Source organism: Hyaena hyaena, unplaced genomic scaffold (genome assembly GCF_003009895.1).
Source record: "Hyaena hyaena isolate Hyena2069 unplaced genomic scaffold, ASM300989v1 scaffold_280, whole genome shotgun sequence".
NCBI lineage: Eukaryota > Metazoa > Chordata > Mammalia > Carnivora > Hyaenidae > Hyaena > Hyaena hyaena.
In genome coordinates, this window is record NW_024080912.1 from 517,980 (window position 1) to 538,710 (window position 20,731).

Sequence of the window (20,731 nt, forward strand, 5' to 3'; positions counted from 1 at the left end):
GACTGCAGCCCGCCCACGTCACATCCTGACACGTTCTCAGAGGGTCTCAGGTCAGGAGGAGGGACGTGGTCACATTTAAAAATAAGGGAAGAAGTTCGACCACATTTGAGTCTTGCTTCGTTGAGCGCCAGCCTCCCTACAACTCTGGAGGGCGGCCCAGGCCCCCACCTTTCTGGAATCCAGAACACTCAAAATCCCAAAGGTCCTCCCAAGTCTGCAGCAAACTAATTTCGTGGCAGAAATCTGACCTGAATTGATGCAAGACTAATTATGGGCTTTAAAAATACCTCCTGTTTCTCTATGGAGATACTTTGTGTGCGATTTTGGGGTGCTGCCCGCTCCCTTCTGGGGTGGCCCTCTGTGCACACCGTACACAGCACTGTGATCCTTTCTACGTCTGAAAAACTCTGCACTCCCACACTCTTTGGGCCCAAGGGCTGCGGCCACAGCCTGGTGCGCCCAGGAGACAAGTTCAGACACACCCAGGTACTCGCCCCGTCACAGCTGGGTGGCGGCTCCGGGATTCCAGCTCAGGTTCCCTGACTCAGAGCCTGGGACAGAGTGCAGCCCGAGGCCTGGGTCCCCCACAGGCCGCAGGTTGCGTGTTGGTGCGAGGACACAGGTGTGGAGCCACCTGGCCGGCAGGTGCGCTGCTGGGAGAGGGGCGGGACCGAGCCTCGGCTGTGCTTTGTGTATGACTCAGCCTGGGATGGAGGGGACAGGTGTGTCCCCAGGGGAGGCCGGAGGACAGAGAGGCAGAGGCATCGGGGAGAAGAGGGAGCCCTGTCAGCGACTGGCTACACTCTTCGGGCTTTTCTTTACTCACACATCCGTGTCAGTAAAAATCTTCCTGGGTGTGCGCCCGAGCCCCCATGTGTGCAAATTGCTGTATCCATATATCGCCTTGCTGGGAGACCGTGCGTATCATAAAACCTCCACCAAAAATAGAAACCAAAGGATGAGCTACAGATGTAACACTTAGAAAAACATTTTTTTTTTGGTTTGTTGGTGGTACAGAAACCTTCTGGCTCCATGGGCTTGATTATTTCTGGAAAGCGTGCTTTGATGCTCTGTGAAAGAACAGTTGGAAGATCTGGCTCCGTGTTCAGTTTGTTTGGATGTTTGATTTCAATGGCTGCCCTCTAAGATCCCTGCTCGGGACACGCAGCCGTACACAGAGGAAGCGCATCACCGGCCCGCTTTCCAAACTGGGTTACTCATTTTTCCATCCTGTCCACTGTGTGTGCAGAGGATTTGTTGAAATCTGGCTGGTACATTTCCATCCTTCCTGATGCCAGTCAGATGGTTTTGTGAACTAAACGGAAGGTATTTGATGTTAACGTTCTTAACACGCGAGCCCAAAACCCACCCCAGCACTTTGGAAAGTTTTAAACAGATTAGAAAATTCTCTTCCGTAGGCTTTTAGGAGTTCAGGTCTGAGAGTTTTTCTCAGTTACAGACTTAATATTGTTTTCGGTAACAAATCACTCTGGCAGTAGAAACATTTCCAAGATTTCCAAATCTCCTTTTCCAGAAGGCTCTGCCAGCCCAGGTTGCTTTTCCCGTGTTGTGATAACATGCCTTTCCCGTGAAGAGACGTGTTAAACATGCTTAAAGATGGGTCAGAAACTTAACCGGGAAGTATATTCCCGATAGCCCGTGGTCATGAGAAAGAAGGACAAATGTGGAAATTTTTTTGTGAGAGAAAGATGTGTTGAACTAAGTTGTTAGGTATTTTTTATTGCTTTTCTACAAGATAACCAGTAAATCTCTGAAACAGATGATTTCCTGAGTCACTGCCCATCTCATTACAAATTTGGTGGAAAATTCTGTTCTAGTGTCTAAAGCTTTTTATTGTGGAAAATTTCAAACACACAGAAGTAGAGCAAATAATAGAATGAATTTCTGCCTGTCAGTCCCTGCGCTTTGACAGTGAGGAATGTCCTCCATCTCGTTGCCTGTATCCCTCTCCCCCTTTAAACATTTTTTTCAAATTTATTTATTTTTGAGAGACAGAGAACAGGGCATGAGTGGGAGAGGAGCAGAGAGAGAGGGAGACACAAAATCCGAAGCAGGCTCCAGGCTCCGAGCTGTCAGCACAGAACCTGACGCAGGGCTCGAACTCACAAACTGTAAGATCATGCATGACCTGAGCCAAACTCAGAAGCTTAACCAACTGAGCCAACCAGGTGGCCCTATCCCTCTCTCCCTTTTTTTTTTTTTTTAATGTTTTATTTATTTCTAGGAGAGAGAGATAGCGTGAGCAGGGGAGGGTCAGAGAGAGAGGGAGTCACAGACTGAAACAGGCTCCAGGCTCTGAGCTGGCAGTCAGCACAGAGCCCGACAAAGGGCTCGAACCCACAAACAGAGAGAACATGACCAAAGCAAAAGTCAGAAGCTTAACCGACTAAGCCACCCAGGCGCCCCTCTCTCCCTTTTAAAGAGCCAATCCCAGGGGTGCCTGGGTGGCTCAGTCAGTTGAGCGCCCGACTTCAGCTCAGGTCATGATCTCACAGTCCATGGGTTGGAGCCCCGCATCGGGCTCTGTGCTGGCAGCTTAGAGCCTGGAGCCTGCTTCAGATTCTGTGTCTCCCTCTGTCTCTGCCCCTCCCCGCTTGTGCTCCATCTCTCTCTCTCTCAAAAATAAATAAACATTAAAAATATTTTTTTAAAAAAAATTTTTTTTTTTAATATTTTACTTATTTCTAGGAGAGAGAGAGACAGCGTGAGCAGGGGAGGGTCAGAGAGAGAGGGAGTCACAGACTGAAACAGGCTCCAGGCTCCGAGCTGGCAGTCAGCACAGAGCCCGACGCGGGGCTCGAACCCACGAACCGTGAGATCATGACCTAAGCGAAAGTCGGACGCTTAACCGACTAAGCCACCCAGGCGCCCCTAAAAATATTTTTTAAAAATAATAAAGAGCGAATCCCAGAAGTCCTGTTATTTTTCACCCTTGAGTAATTCAGAATGTCTCTCTACTTGCTTGATAAAGACTTTTTTAAAAGCTTGTTTTGGGGCGCCTGGGTGGCTCAGTTGGCTAAGCATCTGGCTTTGGGTCAGGTCATGATCTCACAGTTCGTGGGTTCGAGCCCCATGTCAGGCTCTGTGCTGACAGCTCAGAGCCTGGAGCCTGTTTCAGATTCTGTGTCTCCCTTTCTCTCTGACTCCTCTGCTCATGCTGTCTCTCTCTTTCTCTCTCAGAAATAAATAAAACATTTAAAAAAATAAAAAGCTTGTTTTATTTTGAAATAATTATAGGCTCACAGGAAGTTGCAAAAATAGTATTCAGAATTCCCAGGGCTTTGGTGACATCTTGAATTGCTGTAGGACAGTATCAAAGCCGGAAGTAGACATTAGTACACTACTATTAACTATACCATGGACCTTAGTCAGTTTTCACCGTGTGTGTGTGTGTGTGTGTTGTGTATGTATGTAGCTGTGTACAGCTTTATCACCTGCAGACTCATGTAGCCACCCCCACTGTCAAGATAGAAGAGGGGGATCACCTCACCTACAGGGGGGTCCCTATGCTGCTATCTATCTGTACACATACTTTCCTCATCTGTTCTGCAATTTTATAGATGTGCCATTTTGAGAGCGCTCTCTGCAATGGACCCAGATAGTATGTGACCTTTTGGGATTGGCTGTTTTCACAAAACGGAATGCCCTTGAGCTCCATCCACATTTCTGCCTGTATCAGTAGTTTGTTGCTTTTTATTGCTGAGTAGTATTCCATGGTCTGGACGTACTGGAATTTAACCTTTTGCCTGTTGAGGGGTATTTTGATTCTTTCCAGATTTTGGCAATTATGGATACAGCTGCCGCAAACCTAAGTGCGTAGGGTTTTGTGTGAGCATATGTTTTCATTTCTGTAGGATAAACATTTAAGAGTGATCGATTATCTGGTTGTATGGTAAGTTGCGTGTTTGTATTACAAGAAATTACCAAACCGTTTTCCAGAGTGGCTCTACTGTTTTATATTCCTAACAGGAATGTATGTAAGAGATAGTTTCTCCTCATCCTTGCCAGCTTTTGAGGTTGTCTCTGTTTTGTATTCATATGTGCATGGTGATGATGCCTTGTGGCTTCAGTTTGCGTTTCCCTCATTGCTAACAATGTTGCACAGCTGTTTATGTGTTTATTTTCTTAAAATTTTTTTAATGTTTTATTTATTTCTGAGAGAGAGAGAGGGAGATGCAGAATCTGAAACAGGCTCCAGGCTCTGAGCTGGCTGTCAGCACAGAGCCTGACGCAGGGCTTGAACCCACAAACCGTGAGATCATGACCTGAGCCGAAGCCGGACACTTAACTGACTGAGCCACCTAGGTGCCACTATGTGTTTGGTTTTTTTTTTAAGTTTATTAATTTTGAGAGAGACCAAGACCGCAGAAGTGGGGGGAGGGAGAGAGAGAGAAAGAGAGAGAGAGAGGGAATCCCAGCAGCCTCCTTGCTGCTAGCACAGAACCCACAAAGCTGTGAGATCATGACCTGAGCTGAAACCAAGAGCTGGATGCTCAGTCAACTGAGCCACCCGGGCTCCCTGTTCATGTATCCTTCTTGAGTGAGATGTCTATTCATACCTTTTGCCCATTTTCTGATTTCTACCTTTTTTTTTTTTTTTTTTTTTTTACTGTTGAGCTTAAGCATACTTGCTGTATTCCAGATGTTTGCCATTGGCTAGATATGTGTCTTCTGAAAACTTGTAGCCTTGCATTCTACGTTTTAATCTGTGATCTATTTTGAATTACTTCTTGTATATGGTATAAAGGTTTAGGTTAGGGTTCATTCTTTTTCTTTTTCTTTTTTTTTTTTTTTTTGTGCCTCTGGATGTCCAGTTGTTCCAGTTTTGTTTATTGAAAAGGTTATTCTGTACCTTATGTACCCGCCATCCACGATCACACCTCACGAAAACTGATAAGAATTCCTGTGTGTTACCTATTTCAAACACATCTTTTCAGCATTGGTTCGTTAGCGTCAGGACCCAACAAAGTCCACGCGTTGTAGTTGCGTCTACTGACTAAGTCTCTGTTCTGTAATAGCCCCTCAAGCACCTTTGCTTATAAGCCACTGATTTGTTGGTGAAACCAAGTCATTTGTCCTGTAGACTGTCCCATCGTCTAGATTTGCCTGCTGCTTCCTCGTGAGATCGTTTAACCTGGCCCACTACCCTCTGTATCTCCTAGATACTGGTAGTAGTTCTAAAATCTTGTTTCGGTCCCATTTCACTTTAGGGCGAGGGTCCTTCTTGGTTGGTGGTTGGAAACTTCCCTCTGCCCCATTTTGGGGATGTTGATCTTGACTGTGGGCTCAGAGTTGGGCTTCCTCGGACTGCCTAGTGCGTCCCTTATCAAGTTCTCCATCAGCCTGTTAGCTAGAGGTTTTATCATTCATTGATGATCCACATCTACGTCTAGTATTTGTTTTAGGAGTTGCAAAATGGTCCTTTTTATTCTGTTGTTCTGTCTATTGATTAATGGGACTTCCGTAGAGTAGGACACACCCTCAGCATTTCTGTAGTTACCCCGAAGTATTGGGGATTGGGAAACTGAGGGCCTTAGAGGTGAAGTCACTCGTCCCAGCTGGCACATGGTGGAGTCTGGCCGGAACCCTGCTGGGTGACCTCAAAGCAGAAGCCTGGTTGTGCTATTTAAACACTCTGCTGCCCCAAAGTCCCTGCCACTGTGGAGCCTCCCCTGACCCTCTCCCCAGCCTTGGCCGAGGCAGGTGACGCTGCCTGAGTGTTTACTGCAAAGTTGCCGTGAGAAAGAACACGAGGCGATGCTGGGGAAGATGTTTGTAAACCGTGAGCGCTGCCTGGCGTCGGGTAGATAGATGGCTGGTAAACCCAGAAGCGTGGCGAGTGCGGGCCAGGCCAGAGAGCCCCGGCAGCTTCGGTGGCCCTTTCCTGCAGGGAGGGTCCTGGGCCTGCTGGGCAGAGGCTTTGTCCTGGAAGGAGGCTCTGGAGCCGACGGGAGCTGCTCACGCAGGGCCCACCACGTATATGTAGGACCCGGGTTTGAGTCCTGGCCCTGATTCCGGGGCAAGTGCCCCACCTTGTCCAAGCGGATCTCCTGCGAACTCACTGACCTACATGGGGAGCGTGAGAGATCTCTGCATGCCAGAGACTCTCCAGGGTCGGAGAGCAAAGCCCTGGGAAGACGCTGGGCCTGGAAGCTTCGCCCGGCTTGCCCAGCTTCCGCAGCTGAGTAGCCGCCCTGGCGCGTGTCCCTGCCCCGCGGGCAGAGTCAGTCCAGCGATGCCCCAGTGCAGGGCCTCTCACCACTGCCTTCGGTGGCAACCAAAACAGCCTTTGACCCACCCGCCCGCCCTTGCTCAGAAGCTGCAGATTTAGGAGTATTTGCACTTCCTCTAGGTGCCCCCCTCCCAATTCCCTGTGTTTATTCATTTAATTTGGGATGATAGACAAAGATGATGATTTATAACCCAAATCTTCTTTTTTAAAAGCAGTATTTCTGGCACTGGTTTCCAGTTTTGCAGCCATGCTTGCAGGAGCTATTCTTAGCCCTGTCACTGCTGCTTTTTCAGAGCTCGCCATCGCCACCGGTCTTTATATAGACGCCTTCTCCAGTTCGGAGTTTCTTTATATAGATGCCTTTCTCCACTTTTGATTTTTAGTCCGGATTCATCTCTTGGTCAGTGTGTTAGAGAGCACTTATTTTTTTTTTAATTGGAAAATAGAAATGCAGAGGGCCCTCCGAGGGTAAAAACTCACAGTTAAGAGCAGACGCGGTGCACATGAGGACGCGGGAGAGGGGCCATGGGCCTGGGCGTTCCCAGGGCGCCCCCGCTGGTGCCACTGGGTTCTGGCCGAGAATATCCGCTGCGGGTTGGAAGGCACCAAGAGGGGTCATCTTGGCTGAGATGGTCGGGTTGGGGGGCTTGGCTGTCTTCTGGGCCAGGCCGCAGGGACCCTCCAGCAAAGCTGTGGGGGGGGGGGACATGGTTGGTTGGTGGGGGACCTGCGACTCAAGCTGCAGCCAGAGTGTCCCTCCCTCCCCAGTGTCCGTACTCTCCACCTGGTGGTCAGCTGGTCCGACTCTGGTGGCCCTGCAGGCTAGTGTCCCAGGGCCTGTGCTGCAGGGAGAAGGGGCCCCAGGATGGCGGTGACCAGCCTGTCAACAGCCGGCAGAACCGAAAGGGACGCCTGTCTGGGCCGCGGGGCTCGGGTGCCCTTGGCCGCTGTGGCCAGCCTCTCGAGCGCTTTGCTCTCTGACGGCAACTCTTCCTTGGGGACATCTGGGTTCATGTTTCGTGTGAAATCATTCCTTTGTTACTAGGGGCCTTGAAGCTGCTGCTGGGAAGAGCAGCAGACAGAGAGCCTGCACGGGGTGGCCGGATGGGACCCGAGAACGCCAGCCTGTGTCCCACCCGCCACCGTCTTTATTTTCCCACCCAGAGGCTCCCTTTATGCCAGTCTCCTCCTCTCTGCTTCTCCGTGAAAGCCTCAAAACAAAAAGCCTTAGTTTTTTGTAATAAGGACTGAAAATCAATAGGCAATAAAGTAAATGGCTTCAGGGCTGAACTTGGTGCTGGGGCTGGAAGGATGGAAATGCGGTCTTGCCTCAAGGAGTGGACAGCCTCAGGCGGAGAAACAAGCGAGGGGACCGCATCTTACGCAGAAGCACAAAGGCATGGAACAGGAATAGACATCCCAGATCCGGGGGAGGGGGGAGGCAGGCCATCCGGACACCTGGATTAAAAGAGCAGTGTGAAGGCACACAAGGTGGGGCACAGAGCTTCTAAGGCAGCACAGACAGATGATAAGCGGGTGTCAGCCATCAGGGAAGTTGGGGAGAAAGGCAAAAGGCACAGCCCTTCGAGGAGATAAAGCAACACAGTGATCTTGCTAGATTGGGAAGCGTGCAGATGTGTTTACTGAGTGTCTGCCATGTGACAGGCGCTGGAGAGCCCACTGCTGGCAGAACGGCAGAACGCAGCTCCTGCCCTCAGGGCGCTTACACTCTGGGGAAGGAGGCAGACTGATAACAGATACTGAGTAAATGTACGCCTTGCTGCCTTGCTGGAGGCTGTCAGGTGGGAGTGAGTGCTCTGGAGAGAAATCAAGCAAAGTGGTGAGGAGTGCCTGGGGTCCCGGAGGCGTCGCCATGTGTGAGCCGGTGTCCCGGGCAGAGACCTACGGCCAGTGCAGAAGTGAGCCAGGTGGCTGAGCAGAGACAGCCAGTGCAAAGGCCCTGTGGTGGGAGCAGGCTTGGCACGGTGGAGGGACAGCAGGAGGCCTTTGTGGTTGGAGTGGATGGTCAAAGTGAGAACTGTAAGGAGGGGAGGGGAGAGCTGCGGGGAGCCGTTGGTGGTCTTATGGACCAGGGGACAGATAGCAGCTTATACTCTGAAAGGGGATGGGACCTACTGGGGAGTTTTGAGCTGAGGGGGAGCCCAGTCTGGCTAACGTCTGAGAAGCTTCATGTGGCCACCGTGTGGGCACTGGACAGTGGGGGCAAAGGCAGAGAGTCTGTTTCGTGAACCCGGGGGAGGCGCGGTAGGGGCTGGGACTGTCGTGGTGGCCGGGCCAGGGAGACACGTGGTCAGTGTCCAGTTACATTTTAATGGTGGACGTAAGAGACCCTGAAGATTGTTTGCAGCGCGGCCACCCACCCGGGAAGGGGGCTAACAGTGCGGTTTCCTCTCTCCAGGCCAGCGCCTCGCCAACTGCAAGGGTTTCTCTCAGGGACCCCCTGCTGCCAGGCACCATGACCGTGAGGGGGGCCGCCCTGGCCCCAGATCCTGCGTCGCCCACGACCATGGCAGCCTCGCCCAGCGTCTCTGTGATCCCCGAGGGCAGCCCCACAGCCATGGAGCAGCCTGTGTTCCTGATGACAACGGCCGCCCAGGCCATCTCGGGCTTCTTCGTCTGGACGGCCCTGCTCATCACCTGCCATCAGGTACCCGGGCCCATCAGGAGCCTTGAGCCAGCGAGCCTCTTGAGTCCAAGAGAGTGTTAGGCCCTGCTCTGCTGCGGTAATGAATAGGCTGAAGCTGGGCTTCCGGCCAGTAGAACTTCATGCTTGTTCATGTCCCTGTCAGGTGTGGGTTGGGCCCAGTGTGTGGCTCCCACGTCCTGTGGCTTGAGGGCATCAACCGTCTGACACCTGGGTGTGGCTCTTCAGCCATCTCAGTCCAGAAAGGACACTGCTGCTCACCTTGCGTGGGGCAGAACACGTGTAGGTTACGTGAGACCTCAAGATGGGCGGGGGTGCTGGTCTACTCATGCACAAGCCGGTGGCAGCCGGAGAGAAGTCAGGTCTCCTGTCCTTCCCCGTACACGAGGTCCCGAGAGCAGGCTGGTGTGGCCTGAGCTCCGGTGCGGCCGTCCGAGGAAGGAGAAGGTTTGAAGAGGGGAGGCTGAGCCCGTTTGGGTCCCTGTCCCTCCTTGGATGCAGTGGCTTCCAAGGCAGTTGGCTCATGGCCAGTGGGGACTGTTTTGTTCTCCTCCTCCCGGGCCCAGGACTCGGTGGGGCCGAGTGTGAATTCGCGAGAGCTGGGGCGGGACTCTGGCTGCAGGGACTGAGGAGCGTGGCCAGAACAGTTGTTGGCATTTGTGTGTGGCTTCTATCCCCTTCCCCCCTGCTTTCTAAAAACTGTGCTTCATTCTTCCAAGTTCCCGGTGAGGCAGGCAGCGCTGCCTCTGTGTAACAGATGGGAAAGTGAGTTGCAGGGTGACGTCATGGCCGCTGTTCAGCCAGAAACCGCTTCCACCTGGGGCGCCTGGGTGGCTTAGTCGGTTAAGCGTCCGACTTTCGCTTAGGTCATGATCTCGCGGTTCGTGGGTTCGAGCCCTGCATCGGGCTCTGTGCTGACTGCCAGCTCGGACCTGGAGCCTGTTTCGGTCTGTGACTCCCCTCTCTCTCTGACCCTCCCCTGCTCATGCTGTCTCTCTCTCTCCTAGAAATAAATAAAACATTTTAAAAAAAAAAAAAAAAAAAAAAAAGAAACCGCTTCCACCTTCCATGGGAGCGAGGGTCCCGTCTGTCCCATGCTGCTGCCCTGAAACCCTGGGGACCGGGTGGCAGGGAGGCTGGGGTGGAGGCAAGGAGATGTAAATATCTGCTCTGTGCCCCTCACCTGAGGTTCCCAAGTCTGGCTGTACATACGGGTCCCCAGGGAGCTTATTACGACTCTAGCCTCCCCGGTCATCCTTGACTCTGATCAGCGCAGCCTTGGGCACAATCTCCCGGCCCCGTGTCGCTGAGGCTGGCCCGGGCACCGCCGAATGCACCCTGCAAGCTTCATGCGCCCTCTGGCTTGATGTTCAGAACAGCCTCATGGGAAGTTTCACCATCGAGGAGGGCACCGAGACTTGGGGTTCAGTAATGGTCACAGAGCTAGCAAGTGGCAGAGCTGGACGGCAGGGCGGAGCAGAAGGGCGGTGGCTGCAGAAGGGCGGTGGCTGCAGCGCTGCTGTGACAGCCGGGCCCCTGGCTGAGCCCACCCGCTTCTGCCCCCAGATCTACATGCACCTGCGCTGCTACAGCCGCCCCAACGAGCAGCGCTACATCGTCCGCATCCTGTTCATCGTGCCCATCTACGCCTTCGACTCCTGGCTCAGCCTTCTCTTCTTCACCAACGACCAGTACTACGTGTACTTCGGCACCGTGCGGGACTGCTACGAGGGTGAGGACTGCGGGCAGGGTGGGTGGGGCGGGCACACACCCCTCCCGAAACCCCTCCCTCCTCGGCTCCCTCCAGCGGGCTGCCCCTCCCTTCTCTACCTACTTTAGGGCTTCCATCCGGGCCCCAGGTGACTGGTGACACACACGGGTTGCACTTTGCCACCTGGCTCCCACAGCCCCTTCACAGATTAGCTGCAAGCAGGGACCCTGCCCCTGGGGCTCCTTTCTCAGTCCGGCGTCTCTGATAGGGGAAGATGGCCAAGAAGTTGGTCTGTTCATAGATAGAAACCCCAGGTATGAACGGGGTTTAGCTGGGGGCCCGTGGCAGGGCAGCAGCAGGGGTGAGTCTCCCTCCCCAACATGTCTTAATTCTGAGGGCTTGGTCCCGGGAGCAAGCTCTGCTGGGCCACCCAAGAAAGCAACCCTCTGCCTTTCACGGGCCTTGGGCCTCGTGTGTGGTATGGAAACATCACTGGCTCTGGGGCTGAGCTCCAGGCACCGGCCAGGCCCTCGGCTGGGCGCTAGGCTGTGAGGGGGAAGGCAGGCCCCCTCCCTACCTGGCCAGTCACCACGGGTCGGTCGGGGCAGCTGTCCGTGGGGCCCAGCGGCAGACACAGGGAGCAGAGACTCAGCACCCTGGGCAGACGAGAGAGCTCGTGCACGGTGCAGGGGAGGAATCCTTACTCTGCGGGCCGGGAGGTGGGGGGAGCTGGGCTGGGGGCCGACCACGGCTGGAAGAGATTATTAGATGAGATGAGATTTTCTTTTTTTACTGTGGATGCACGGAAATACAACGCCACTGGAAAGCGCAGGTTAGAAAACCTCTCTGTGGAGAACGGGTAAAGGAGGGAGAGGCCGGAATCCCCGGACAGGTCATGTGCCCGTGATCCCTGGGCTGGCATAGGCCAGCAGGGGTGGCAGGAGGGGGTCCTTGAGCTCAGGACCCCCACTCCGGTGACCCCTGCGCCTCCTGTCAGAGTCATGCATTTTCCTCTTTCCTCCCATATCTACACTGCTGGCCTCGGGCAGAGTGAGCAGATGCCGGGTTCCTTATGTTGGGCGGGACAGAGCTGACCACGAACAGCCGTCCACTCCCCTGGCTGTGCGAGGGCCCCGGGCTCCTCGTGGATGTGGGAGTGCAGCATGCTCATTCCCGCGGAAGCGGAGTCTCTCCTCCTGTCCCGCTCTGAACCCGTGTGTCCCTGACGTCATGTGGGCCACAGGCATCGCCTTCGGACTTGGCGAGGAAATGCAGGTGCCTCCTGACAGGAGCGCTCTGGGCCCCTCCCGCCCCTCCAGCCGCAGACCTGCCCTCACCTGCCCCTCCAGCCACGCTGCCCTCCAGCCCCCTCCGGCCGCCTGGCAGGTGCTTCCCCAGTGCCTGGAGAGAGATCCTTGGCCCGCACCTTCTCTTTTGTCTCGACTCCAGAGTCTCCTCAGGCCTCCCCTGTCGCTCCTCTCCCAGCGCCCCGCCCTCACGACCTGCCCACGGTTGCAGCTAGGCGTTCAAGTCCGCCACGCGCCCCTGCTCTGCTGTCTCCTCCCCGAGGAGACCTAGCCCTGCTTGCGAGAGCAGGAACGGGCAGAGAGCCCGGGCCGTAGAGCCAGGCACCCGGTAGGTGTTCCCTCAGTCTGGATGTTTGGAGCGAATAAGGAACTTGATCAAACACCTGCTGGGTGCCTTGGATTCGCGTGGGGTCGCCCTGAGTTCCCAGGCTGGGTTCCCTGGCTGGCTCTGCCAGGGGGGAATGCTGAGGCCGGGTGGGGACCTGCTGTGGGCATAACTGGGGCTCTAATGCCTGATGTCCCCGGAAGCAGCAGAGGCCAGAGATTCCTCTGGGTCCCTGGGGAACTGCAGAGGCTGGTGTTGTGGATCCTTTTCTGATCACGCGCCAGTGTCACACGGGTGCCCGGGAAGGAGTGGCCTCGGCCCTCCGGTCCCTTCAGAAGCAGAAGGCTGTTCCCTGCCATGGGGTCCTCTCCTGTGTGGTCAGGGGGCAGGGGGGTGTGGTCCTCCTTCTCTGCGGGGCCCAGAAGACTCGGGCACCTGGCAGAAGTGGGGCACGGCCAGAGGAGCCTCTGTACCATCCTCACGCTGTGCCCCAGAGACGGCAGCAGATGGTTGGCTGGGCGCCCCCCCCCCCCAACTCCAGAAGCCTCTTTGTTCAGGCCTCTCCTGTCCCAGCCTTCCTCCCCGTCCACTTAAAGGTCCTGGTAAGCCGTCTGCCTCCCTGCTGGGCACGTCTCCTAGCAACGCTATTATCCCCTCTCCCACGGAGTTTACAAACAGTGAGGCAGCTGCGGGGAAGTTCACCAGCTTGAGTGTCTGAGTTGGTGGGCTTAGCCCTCAGCCTTGCCCTTCACTGCACCTCTGCTCAGCGTCTGGGACCCCCTCCCCCTGTCCTTTCATCTGCAGGATCGCCTGCAGAGTTGGGGATAGAGTATGTCCCTTAAAATCCGAAAAGAGGCCCCCCAGGACCCGGGAAGGGACAGAGGGGGAACGGGAGCAGGGCTGTGCTGGATGACCTCTGTTTCGGAGCCAGGCAGCCCGCACCTCACTGGGTGCCACACAGATACCTGCTTATCTTTTTTTTTTTAATCTTTTTTTTTTAATGTGTATTTATTTTTGAGAGAGAGAGAGAGACAGATTGCAAGTGGGGCAGGGTGGGGGGCAGAGAGAGAGGTAGATGCAGAGTCCAAAGCAGGCTCCAGGCTCTGAGCTGTCAGCACAGAGCCTGAGGCGGGGCTCGAACCCACGAACCGTGAGATCGTGACCTGAGCCAAAGTCGGATGCTTAACCAACTGAGCCACCCAGGTGCCCCCGATTGTCTTTTTAACAAAATTAAGACAACTAAAATTGTACTCATTAAAGTAATAGTGCACAGAGTTGAAATATAAAGATACAATTGCCCTGACTCTTCCTCACTTCCAAGTTCACTGCTTTTTCAACTCTGTAGAAAATCTCTGTAGAAAAATTTTTTTTTCCTAGAATAATCTAAAAAATATGCTTATACTATTGTTTCTTGATTTCTCGATTTTAGATAGTGTTACATAGTGACTTCCTATTGTTCAAGGCTTTGATTTAGGTACTTTATACCACACACTGCTCTTTTCTTCATCTTTTCATTGTGACTAGATCACGTTTTTTTTTAAGTCTGCATTCAACGTTTGCTTTATTACCTGTCTGTAAATATTGATCAGAGCATAGCCTTGTGGCGTTCCAAGTCTACATATCCCTGGATAACTTTATTTTCCTCTGGTTACTGCTTGCCTTACTTTTTGGTTTGCTCCGCTGTGGGGCTATCATTAATTCATTCCCAGATGCTTCCGCTGAATAGCAGAGAGAAACCCTCTTCTGTGCAGCCACAGCAGTGAATCTGTTAGTTCTGGGTTTCCCTTGCTGGCACCTGCCCCGGGCCTTGCTCTTCTCGCTCAGGTCTGGACTGGCTCCCGTCTGGCCTCTTACCCCTCAGGCACTGCCCTGGGTCTTTCCATCACCATCATCCTGGGAATCCCGCTCCCCTCTCCTCTGCTGAATCGCCCATTCCCTGGATGCCATTTTCCCCTTGTTTATGATCTGCTCCCGCGTTTTGGTCAGTACATATATTCCCAGAGCTTCTTGGCAAAAAAAAAAGGTGCCTGAAAGGCCTAAAATCTGGAAACGATCTGTAACTATTTTTACTATAGTCCTTTTTGGAGTTTGATGGGAATCCTCCCTCTGAATTTTGAAGGCGTGTTTCTACCCCGGGGAAACTTAGCTTTCAGTGTTGTCTGGGGAAAGTGCTAGATTCTGATCCTTAGTGCCTCTATGTGACCTGCTCTTTTAGGGCCCTCTCCCGTGGGCCCTCTCCGGGTGGGAAGCCCTGTCCTGAGGTTCTGGGAAGTTTCCTCGTATGTTTCTTTGATAACTTTTCCCTTCCGCTTTATCCTCCCTTCCTGGAATTCCTGTTTGTAGGATGTTGCGCTTCTGGATCGAGCCTCAGAATTTCTTTATAATTTTTGAGCTCAGTTTTGTTCTGCTTTGGGGGAGTTGTTTGTTTTTGTTTTGTTTGGGTTTTTAAATTTTTTTTTTTAATGTTTTATTTATTTCTAGGAGAGAGAGAGAGACAGCGTGAGCAGGGGAGGGTCAGAGAGAGAGGGAGTCACAGACTGAAACAGGCCCCAGGCTCTGAGCTGGCAGTCAGCACATGTAGGGCTCAAACCCACGAACCACGAGATCATGACCCAAGTGAAAGTCGGACGCTCAACCGACTAAGCCACCCAGGTGCCCCTTGTTTGGGTTTTTAATCTTTTACCCTTGAGCTTTTCTATCAAAGGCTTTATTTATTTATTTATTATTTTCTTTAATGTTTATTCACTTTTGAGAAAGAGACAGAGACTGAGTGCCAAGCATGGAACCTGCTTAAGATTCTCTCTCTCTCTCTCTCTCTCTCTCTCTCTCTCTGTCTCTGTCTCTGTCTCTCTCTCTCTCTCTCTCTCAAAAAAAAGGTAGGGCTTAAGACTGCTGGGCCTCCCATTTGGGTGACAAGATGTGCCCTCTGCCATTTTTATGCGGTGGGGGGGGACGCAGAGGGGACAGAGGGGCAGGCACCAAATGAAGACTTTCTGACTCCGGGCCTGTTTCCCCAGAGAATAAAGTCCTCACTTCCAGCCTGGGCAGGCCGAGTCGAGGGTGCAGATGGGGCAAGGCACCTGGCATCTCGCCTGTCGCATTCAGGCCCCGCCTACTTTCTGCACATCTCTCTGCTGTCAGGTCCGCCGAGCCGAGCCGTCTTCTCTGAGGGCAGGCCCGACTCCACCTGCCCTGAGAGTAAAAGCACAGCACCTCCATGTGGAGACTTGTGGCCGAGTTTCCTGTTTGCACCCTCGCCTGCAGCCATCACAGCTGCCCGGCGTGGCCAGTGTTAGGGCTTCCCCGGGGTTCTCTTTGGCCCCCTCCCCTCTCAGGGTCGGTGACCACACTGCACCATCCAGAGCTGTGGACAGCATCTCTGGTCGGCTGTGTCCTTGTGCGTGAAGGTTTGTACTCCTCACCCCACCCCCACCTGTTCTCATGTCAGCAGCATTTCCTTGGGGCGGGGGGTGGGCAGCAAGTAGAACCGAACCCCGCAAATAGATGGCAGTATTGCTTGTCTTCCAAGGGGCGGCTGAATCTCCGAGAAGTAAATGGCGCAGCCAGGGTTCCGTTTCTGCCATCTGCCAAGGGCAGTGATCCCCATGGCACTGGGTTGTGCCATCGTGGCAGGGGGCAGAGGAGGGCGGAACGAGTCCCCCTGCGTGCAGGTAGTGCTTGTGCTCAGGGCGAGGGGGGCCCCTAATGATGACTGTGAGACCACCCTGGGGAGCTCTGTGATCAGGGGCGCAGAGGGGCCAGAGCTCAGAGGAGGGAGACCCAGCTTCCACTACTGCTTTACACGAGCACTGTTTTCTTTCTTTCTTTTTGAGAGACAGCATGAGCTGGGGAGGAGCAGAGAGGGGGGGAAACCAGATCTGAAACAGGCTCCTGGCTCTGAGCTGTCCGCACAGAGTCCGACGCAGAGCTCGAGCTCATGAACCCTCACGAACCGTGAGCTCGTGACCTGAGCTGAAGTCGGCTGCTCAATCAACTGAGTCACCCAGGCGCCCTGAGCACTGTTTACTTAAAATGCCGTTTGGGTGGCATTTCAGTTTTGCCACGTTTTTCATTCCTGGCAGCTCATTCTCACCTCCCAGTCACCTGGTGGCTATCCTGGCATCCCCATTTTACGCGTGTGGAGGAAAGAATTTGAGTTGGCGAAGAAACTTACCATTACATAGAGAGTAATCGCCAGAGGCCCGCACTCACCCAGGGTCTTTGGTCTCCAGAATTGCCGTGTGTCAGGCTTGGTGGAGGAGTGCAAGATGGGTTTCTCCCATGGAGAATTGCGAGCTCTGGTTAGGAGAGGAGATTTTAGGTGCCTGCAAAGAAACCTTTAAAGGATGATGCTTCGATCGCCCCATTTTGGAACTTGGACAGACTTGCTCCCTGGAATCCAGCCCGAAGCGAAACGTCTTCTTAGGCAGAGAGAGTACAGCAGGGATCAACCGAACCCGCCTGAGGGCCGCATATGCAGGCGCCCCAAGGTATCAAAGGCCAAGGTCAAAGGCAAGAGAATGAAGAAAGGGCATTGAGAGGAAACCAATCAGAAGCATCAGAAACAGTGGCCTGGATGGTAGGAGGCAGTGATAAGCAGAATTGGAAGGACAGGAAAGCCACGAGGGGGGAGGGGGATCTGCTGTCAGAGCAGCTCAGGGCAGGCTCTTGGCCCACCGTGGCTGTAGCACGCGGCGTCCATAGTGATCACTGAACAAGAGGGGAAGCACACTCTGAGGCCCCTATTTCCTGAGCACAGAAGGTTCTGTCCCAAGTGGTCAAAACTAAGTTTTCCGGGGGCACCTGGGTGACTCAGTTGGTTGAGCATCCGACTCTTGATTTCGACTCTGGTCATGAGCCCAGGGTCGTGGGATCGAGCCCCGGGTCAGGCTCCATGCTCAGGTCCTCTCTTTCTCCCTCGGCCCCTCTGTCCCACTTGCATGCTCTCTTTCACGCGCACGCTCTCTCTCTCAAATTGAAAAAAAATATATATATATTTTTAAGTTTTTACTTCTTTGAGAGCAAAAGCACATGAGCAAGTGGGGGAGGGGCAGAGAGAATCCCCAGCAGGGGCTGTGCTGTCAGCTCAGAGCCCACCTTGGGGCAGCAAGAGAGGCTGGGCCGCAGGGCCTGCTGTAGATGCTAAAGGTGCGTGGAGGCGGCCAGCTCGGGACAGCCAGTTGTCCCCGGGGTCACCGAGTTTCCGCACACGGAGCGTGACACACCGGCGGTGTCTAGCGAGCTGTCACTGACAGCTGTGCCCGTCTGACCTCATTGGGGAGCTCATGAGGACCCCTGCGCCAGGGAGCTGCTGGCAGGGACGGCCGGGGTGCACTTTCTCGGGGGCCCTCTCTGAAGGAGAGCACTGTGCTGTTGTAGGTGCCCATGCAGGGGTGAGGGGTGGGGGGCACAGGTAGGGGGTGGGTGAAGAACAGCCTCTTGGACTGTAGCCTCCTGTCCAGGCAGCCATGGGTTAGAGAAGCCACCGGTGAGGAAAGAAGGCTTGGAGTCTCAGGGACAGAAGGGTTTCTTGGAAGTCTTCTATAGTGTCTGCCAAGAGGCTCCCCAGCCTCCGATTGCTTGCTCCTGCTGGCACAGAGCTCACTACCTTTCATCTCTGACGACGGCCTGTTGGCGGTTGTTTCTGATATTAGGCTGAAGGCCTAGGATCTGCCCGCTGTCAGACAGGTGGATCCTTTCTGACCCTCTGGACAAGGTCATATCCCTTATAGGAAGAGAGTGACCATAATGTCTTTGGTCCTCAAAGAGGACGTCTTGAAGTCCTCTGGGCCTCAAGGCTCTAGTATGATCTTGGTTTCATCTCCCAACTTGGTCCTTTGCACCTGGTTGTGTACCTTTGCCTCCAGTCCATTTAAGATTTGGTACCTAGGGGCAGACGCCTGAGCAGCTCAGTCGGTTAAGCCTCTGACTTCGGCGCAGGTCATGATCTCACAGTTTGTGAGTTCGAGCCCTGCGTTGGGCTCTGTGCTGACAGCTCAGAGCCTGGAACCTGCTTCTGATTCTATATCTCCCTCTCTCTCTGCCCCTCCCCTGCTCGCACTCTGTCTCTCTCTCAAATTAAAAAAAAACAAATGGGAAAAAAAAAAAGATTTGGTATCTAGAATGGAGCAGAAGGTTCCAGGTACCTGATTGTCCAGGGCAGGACAGAGAGAAGGGCCATCCCTTCCCTCATGCTGCACGCTCCTCTCTAAACTGGAGGGCCTGGTCTGTGGGTCCCTTGGTCACTTATGTGTCCACAGGGCCGAGCACAGAGTCTGGCACCAAGCTGTCGTTAGTATTTAGGGAGGCATAGAGCCACTTTGTGTCTCTGGGGCCGCTCCAGGGGCCAGAGCCGGGGCTGCAATCAGAAGGCAGGGCGGGCAACAAGCCTGCTGGCTACGAACTGCACTGCTGACCCCCAGCCCAGCAGTTTTGCTCTTCCCATGCCCAGGGCTGGCGTGTCCTCCTGTTTATTCCTGGTGGGGGGAAGGGGCAACTGGGTGGTTAAGTTGTCCACTGCCAACAGCCTTGCTGGGGTCGGGGTAGTGCTTTGCCCGGCTCTATAATTTCCTAGGAGGGGATTATTTGTGCAGATGGTCAGTGGCTGCTGATGTGGGCTGTTTGAGTCACCTCGAGGAGATTTTATCTCATCTCCCTTCTCCGAGAGTGCATTACTGACTCATTAATGATTCTTTAAAGGAAATCGTCAGCGAGTTGGTATTTTACAGACCAGCCGGCCCTAGAGCACTGGTAGAAGGTCAAGAACCTTGAACTGAGAGAGATGGATGAAATTTGATGATTCTGCAGTCGAATGCGGGGCTGGCTGTGGATAGCCGGCTCAGCCATGTCACTGAGGAGGCTGCTGACGTATGTTTGACACAGGAAAGGATGTGAGCTCAGACACCAAGTGCTCCTCTCAGGAGAGGGTTACAGGACAGCCTGGCTTGGGAGGGCGGTTCTGGACAAGAGGGTGATGAGCCTCAGCCCCTGTGGCTTCTCTCAAGGAACCGGAGCCTGATTGCCTGGGGCCGGTGCAGCTGCGCAGCCGTGGAAGGGTGGGCTCGGGGAGGGGGGGCGCAGACGGGGGTGCAGGCCGTGTGCTTGCCCCGCACGCCCGCCTCTCCGAGCTTCACCCCAAGTTAAGGCCCATGTCTGTCAGCTCCTTCTTTCCATGCTGATTGAGTCTAAGTGCCGGGCCCTCTGGTCGTCGGAGGTAGGCCCCAGTTCCCGCCTACAAGGGCTCCACTGTCTCGGAAGAGGAGTAGGTGGCACACTGTGGGTTGCTCAGTGTGAGCTCAGCCTTACCGGAGGAGTCACTCTTACCCCTTTCCCCACAGCAGCCCCACAGGGAAGGAGCTGCTGTTTTCCTTGGCTTATGGATGAGGAAAGCAAGGCACAGGGCACTTAAGAAACTTGCCTGAGGTCACACAGCTCCTACACGGAGGAACCGCCGTCTGTACCCTGTAGTCTGGCTCTGGGGTGCATGGCTACCCCGCTCCATTATGCTGCCCCCTGAACAGGAAGGATCAGAAGGATGGACAGGGAGACTGCAGTGTGCGGAGTGAGCCTGGCAATGGACAGAGGGCCGCCAGGGGAGAGGTGGCATCTCAGCAGGGCTCGCTCCTAGGAGTTAGCAGAGGCATCAGAGCATGCCACCGCGGAGGTGTGCGAGCCCATCGCACGTCTTGGGAACTCCAGGAGTCGTTTTATATTGTATGTGCATACATATACACACACATACGTATTATACGTACACACACATATGTATGCCCGCATATATGTATACACGTATACGCACACATATTATGGGTATGTACACATATATGTGTACATACCCATATATGCATGGATTTATGCACACATACGCATATACACAAAAACACATGTATATACATGTGTGTAGATATACACATACATACACACATGTATATATGTATACACACATGCACATATACACATGAATATATGCACACACACACGTATATACACTTATACACGTGTATATGTATACATTTACTACGGCTGCATAAATAATCACTCCAAACAGACCAGTGTAAAACAACCATTTCTTTTGTTCATGGACAGTGCAGTTCAGATATTTGGACAGGGCGCAGTGAGGATGGTCTGTCCCTGTGCCTTGCTCTCTGGGTGTCCTCTGGGGGCCCCTCAGCTGGGGTGGGATCTGAAGTCTGGTTCACTCCCGTGTCTGGCAGTTGATGCTGGCATCGGCTGGTCCTCAGTTCCTCCTGCATGAGCCACCCTGGGAAGTCTCTCCCCGTGGGCTGTCTTGGGTTTCTTTGAAGCATGGTGTCCATGTCCAAGGGCAGGCATCTCAAGAGAAGGAACCAGAGGACAGAAGCCCTGATCCCCAGCATCAGATGTCTGGGAGTATCACTTCTGTAGTTGCCACCGTCCCCCCAGATGCAAAGAGAGGGAGGGAGACCCTATCTCCCCCAAGAGGGGTGTCAAT

General features: G+C 53.8%; 1 protein-coding gene across 2 annotated transcripts in view; it reads left to right on the plus strand.

The window, feature by feature from the left end:
• The window catches only part of TMEM184B (transmembrane protein 184B), a 50,232-nt gene that overhangs the window by 16,408 nt on the left and 13,093 nt on the right, over positions 1–20,731 (plus strand). For both annotated transcript variants that reach the window (XM_039246116.1, XM_039246117.1), the window contains exons 2-3: positions 8,673–8,921; positions 10,485–10,650. In XM_039246116.1, coding sequence (XP_039102047.1) covers positions 8,730–8,921; positions 10,485–10,650 — 358 coding nt within the window. In that variant the 5' untranslated portion in view covers positions 8,673–8,729. The remainder of the gene's footprint in view (positions 1–8,672; positions 8,922–10,484; positions 10,651–20,731) is intronic.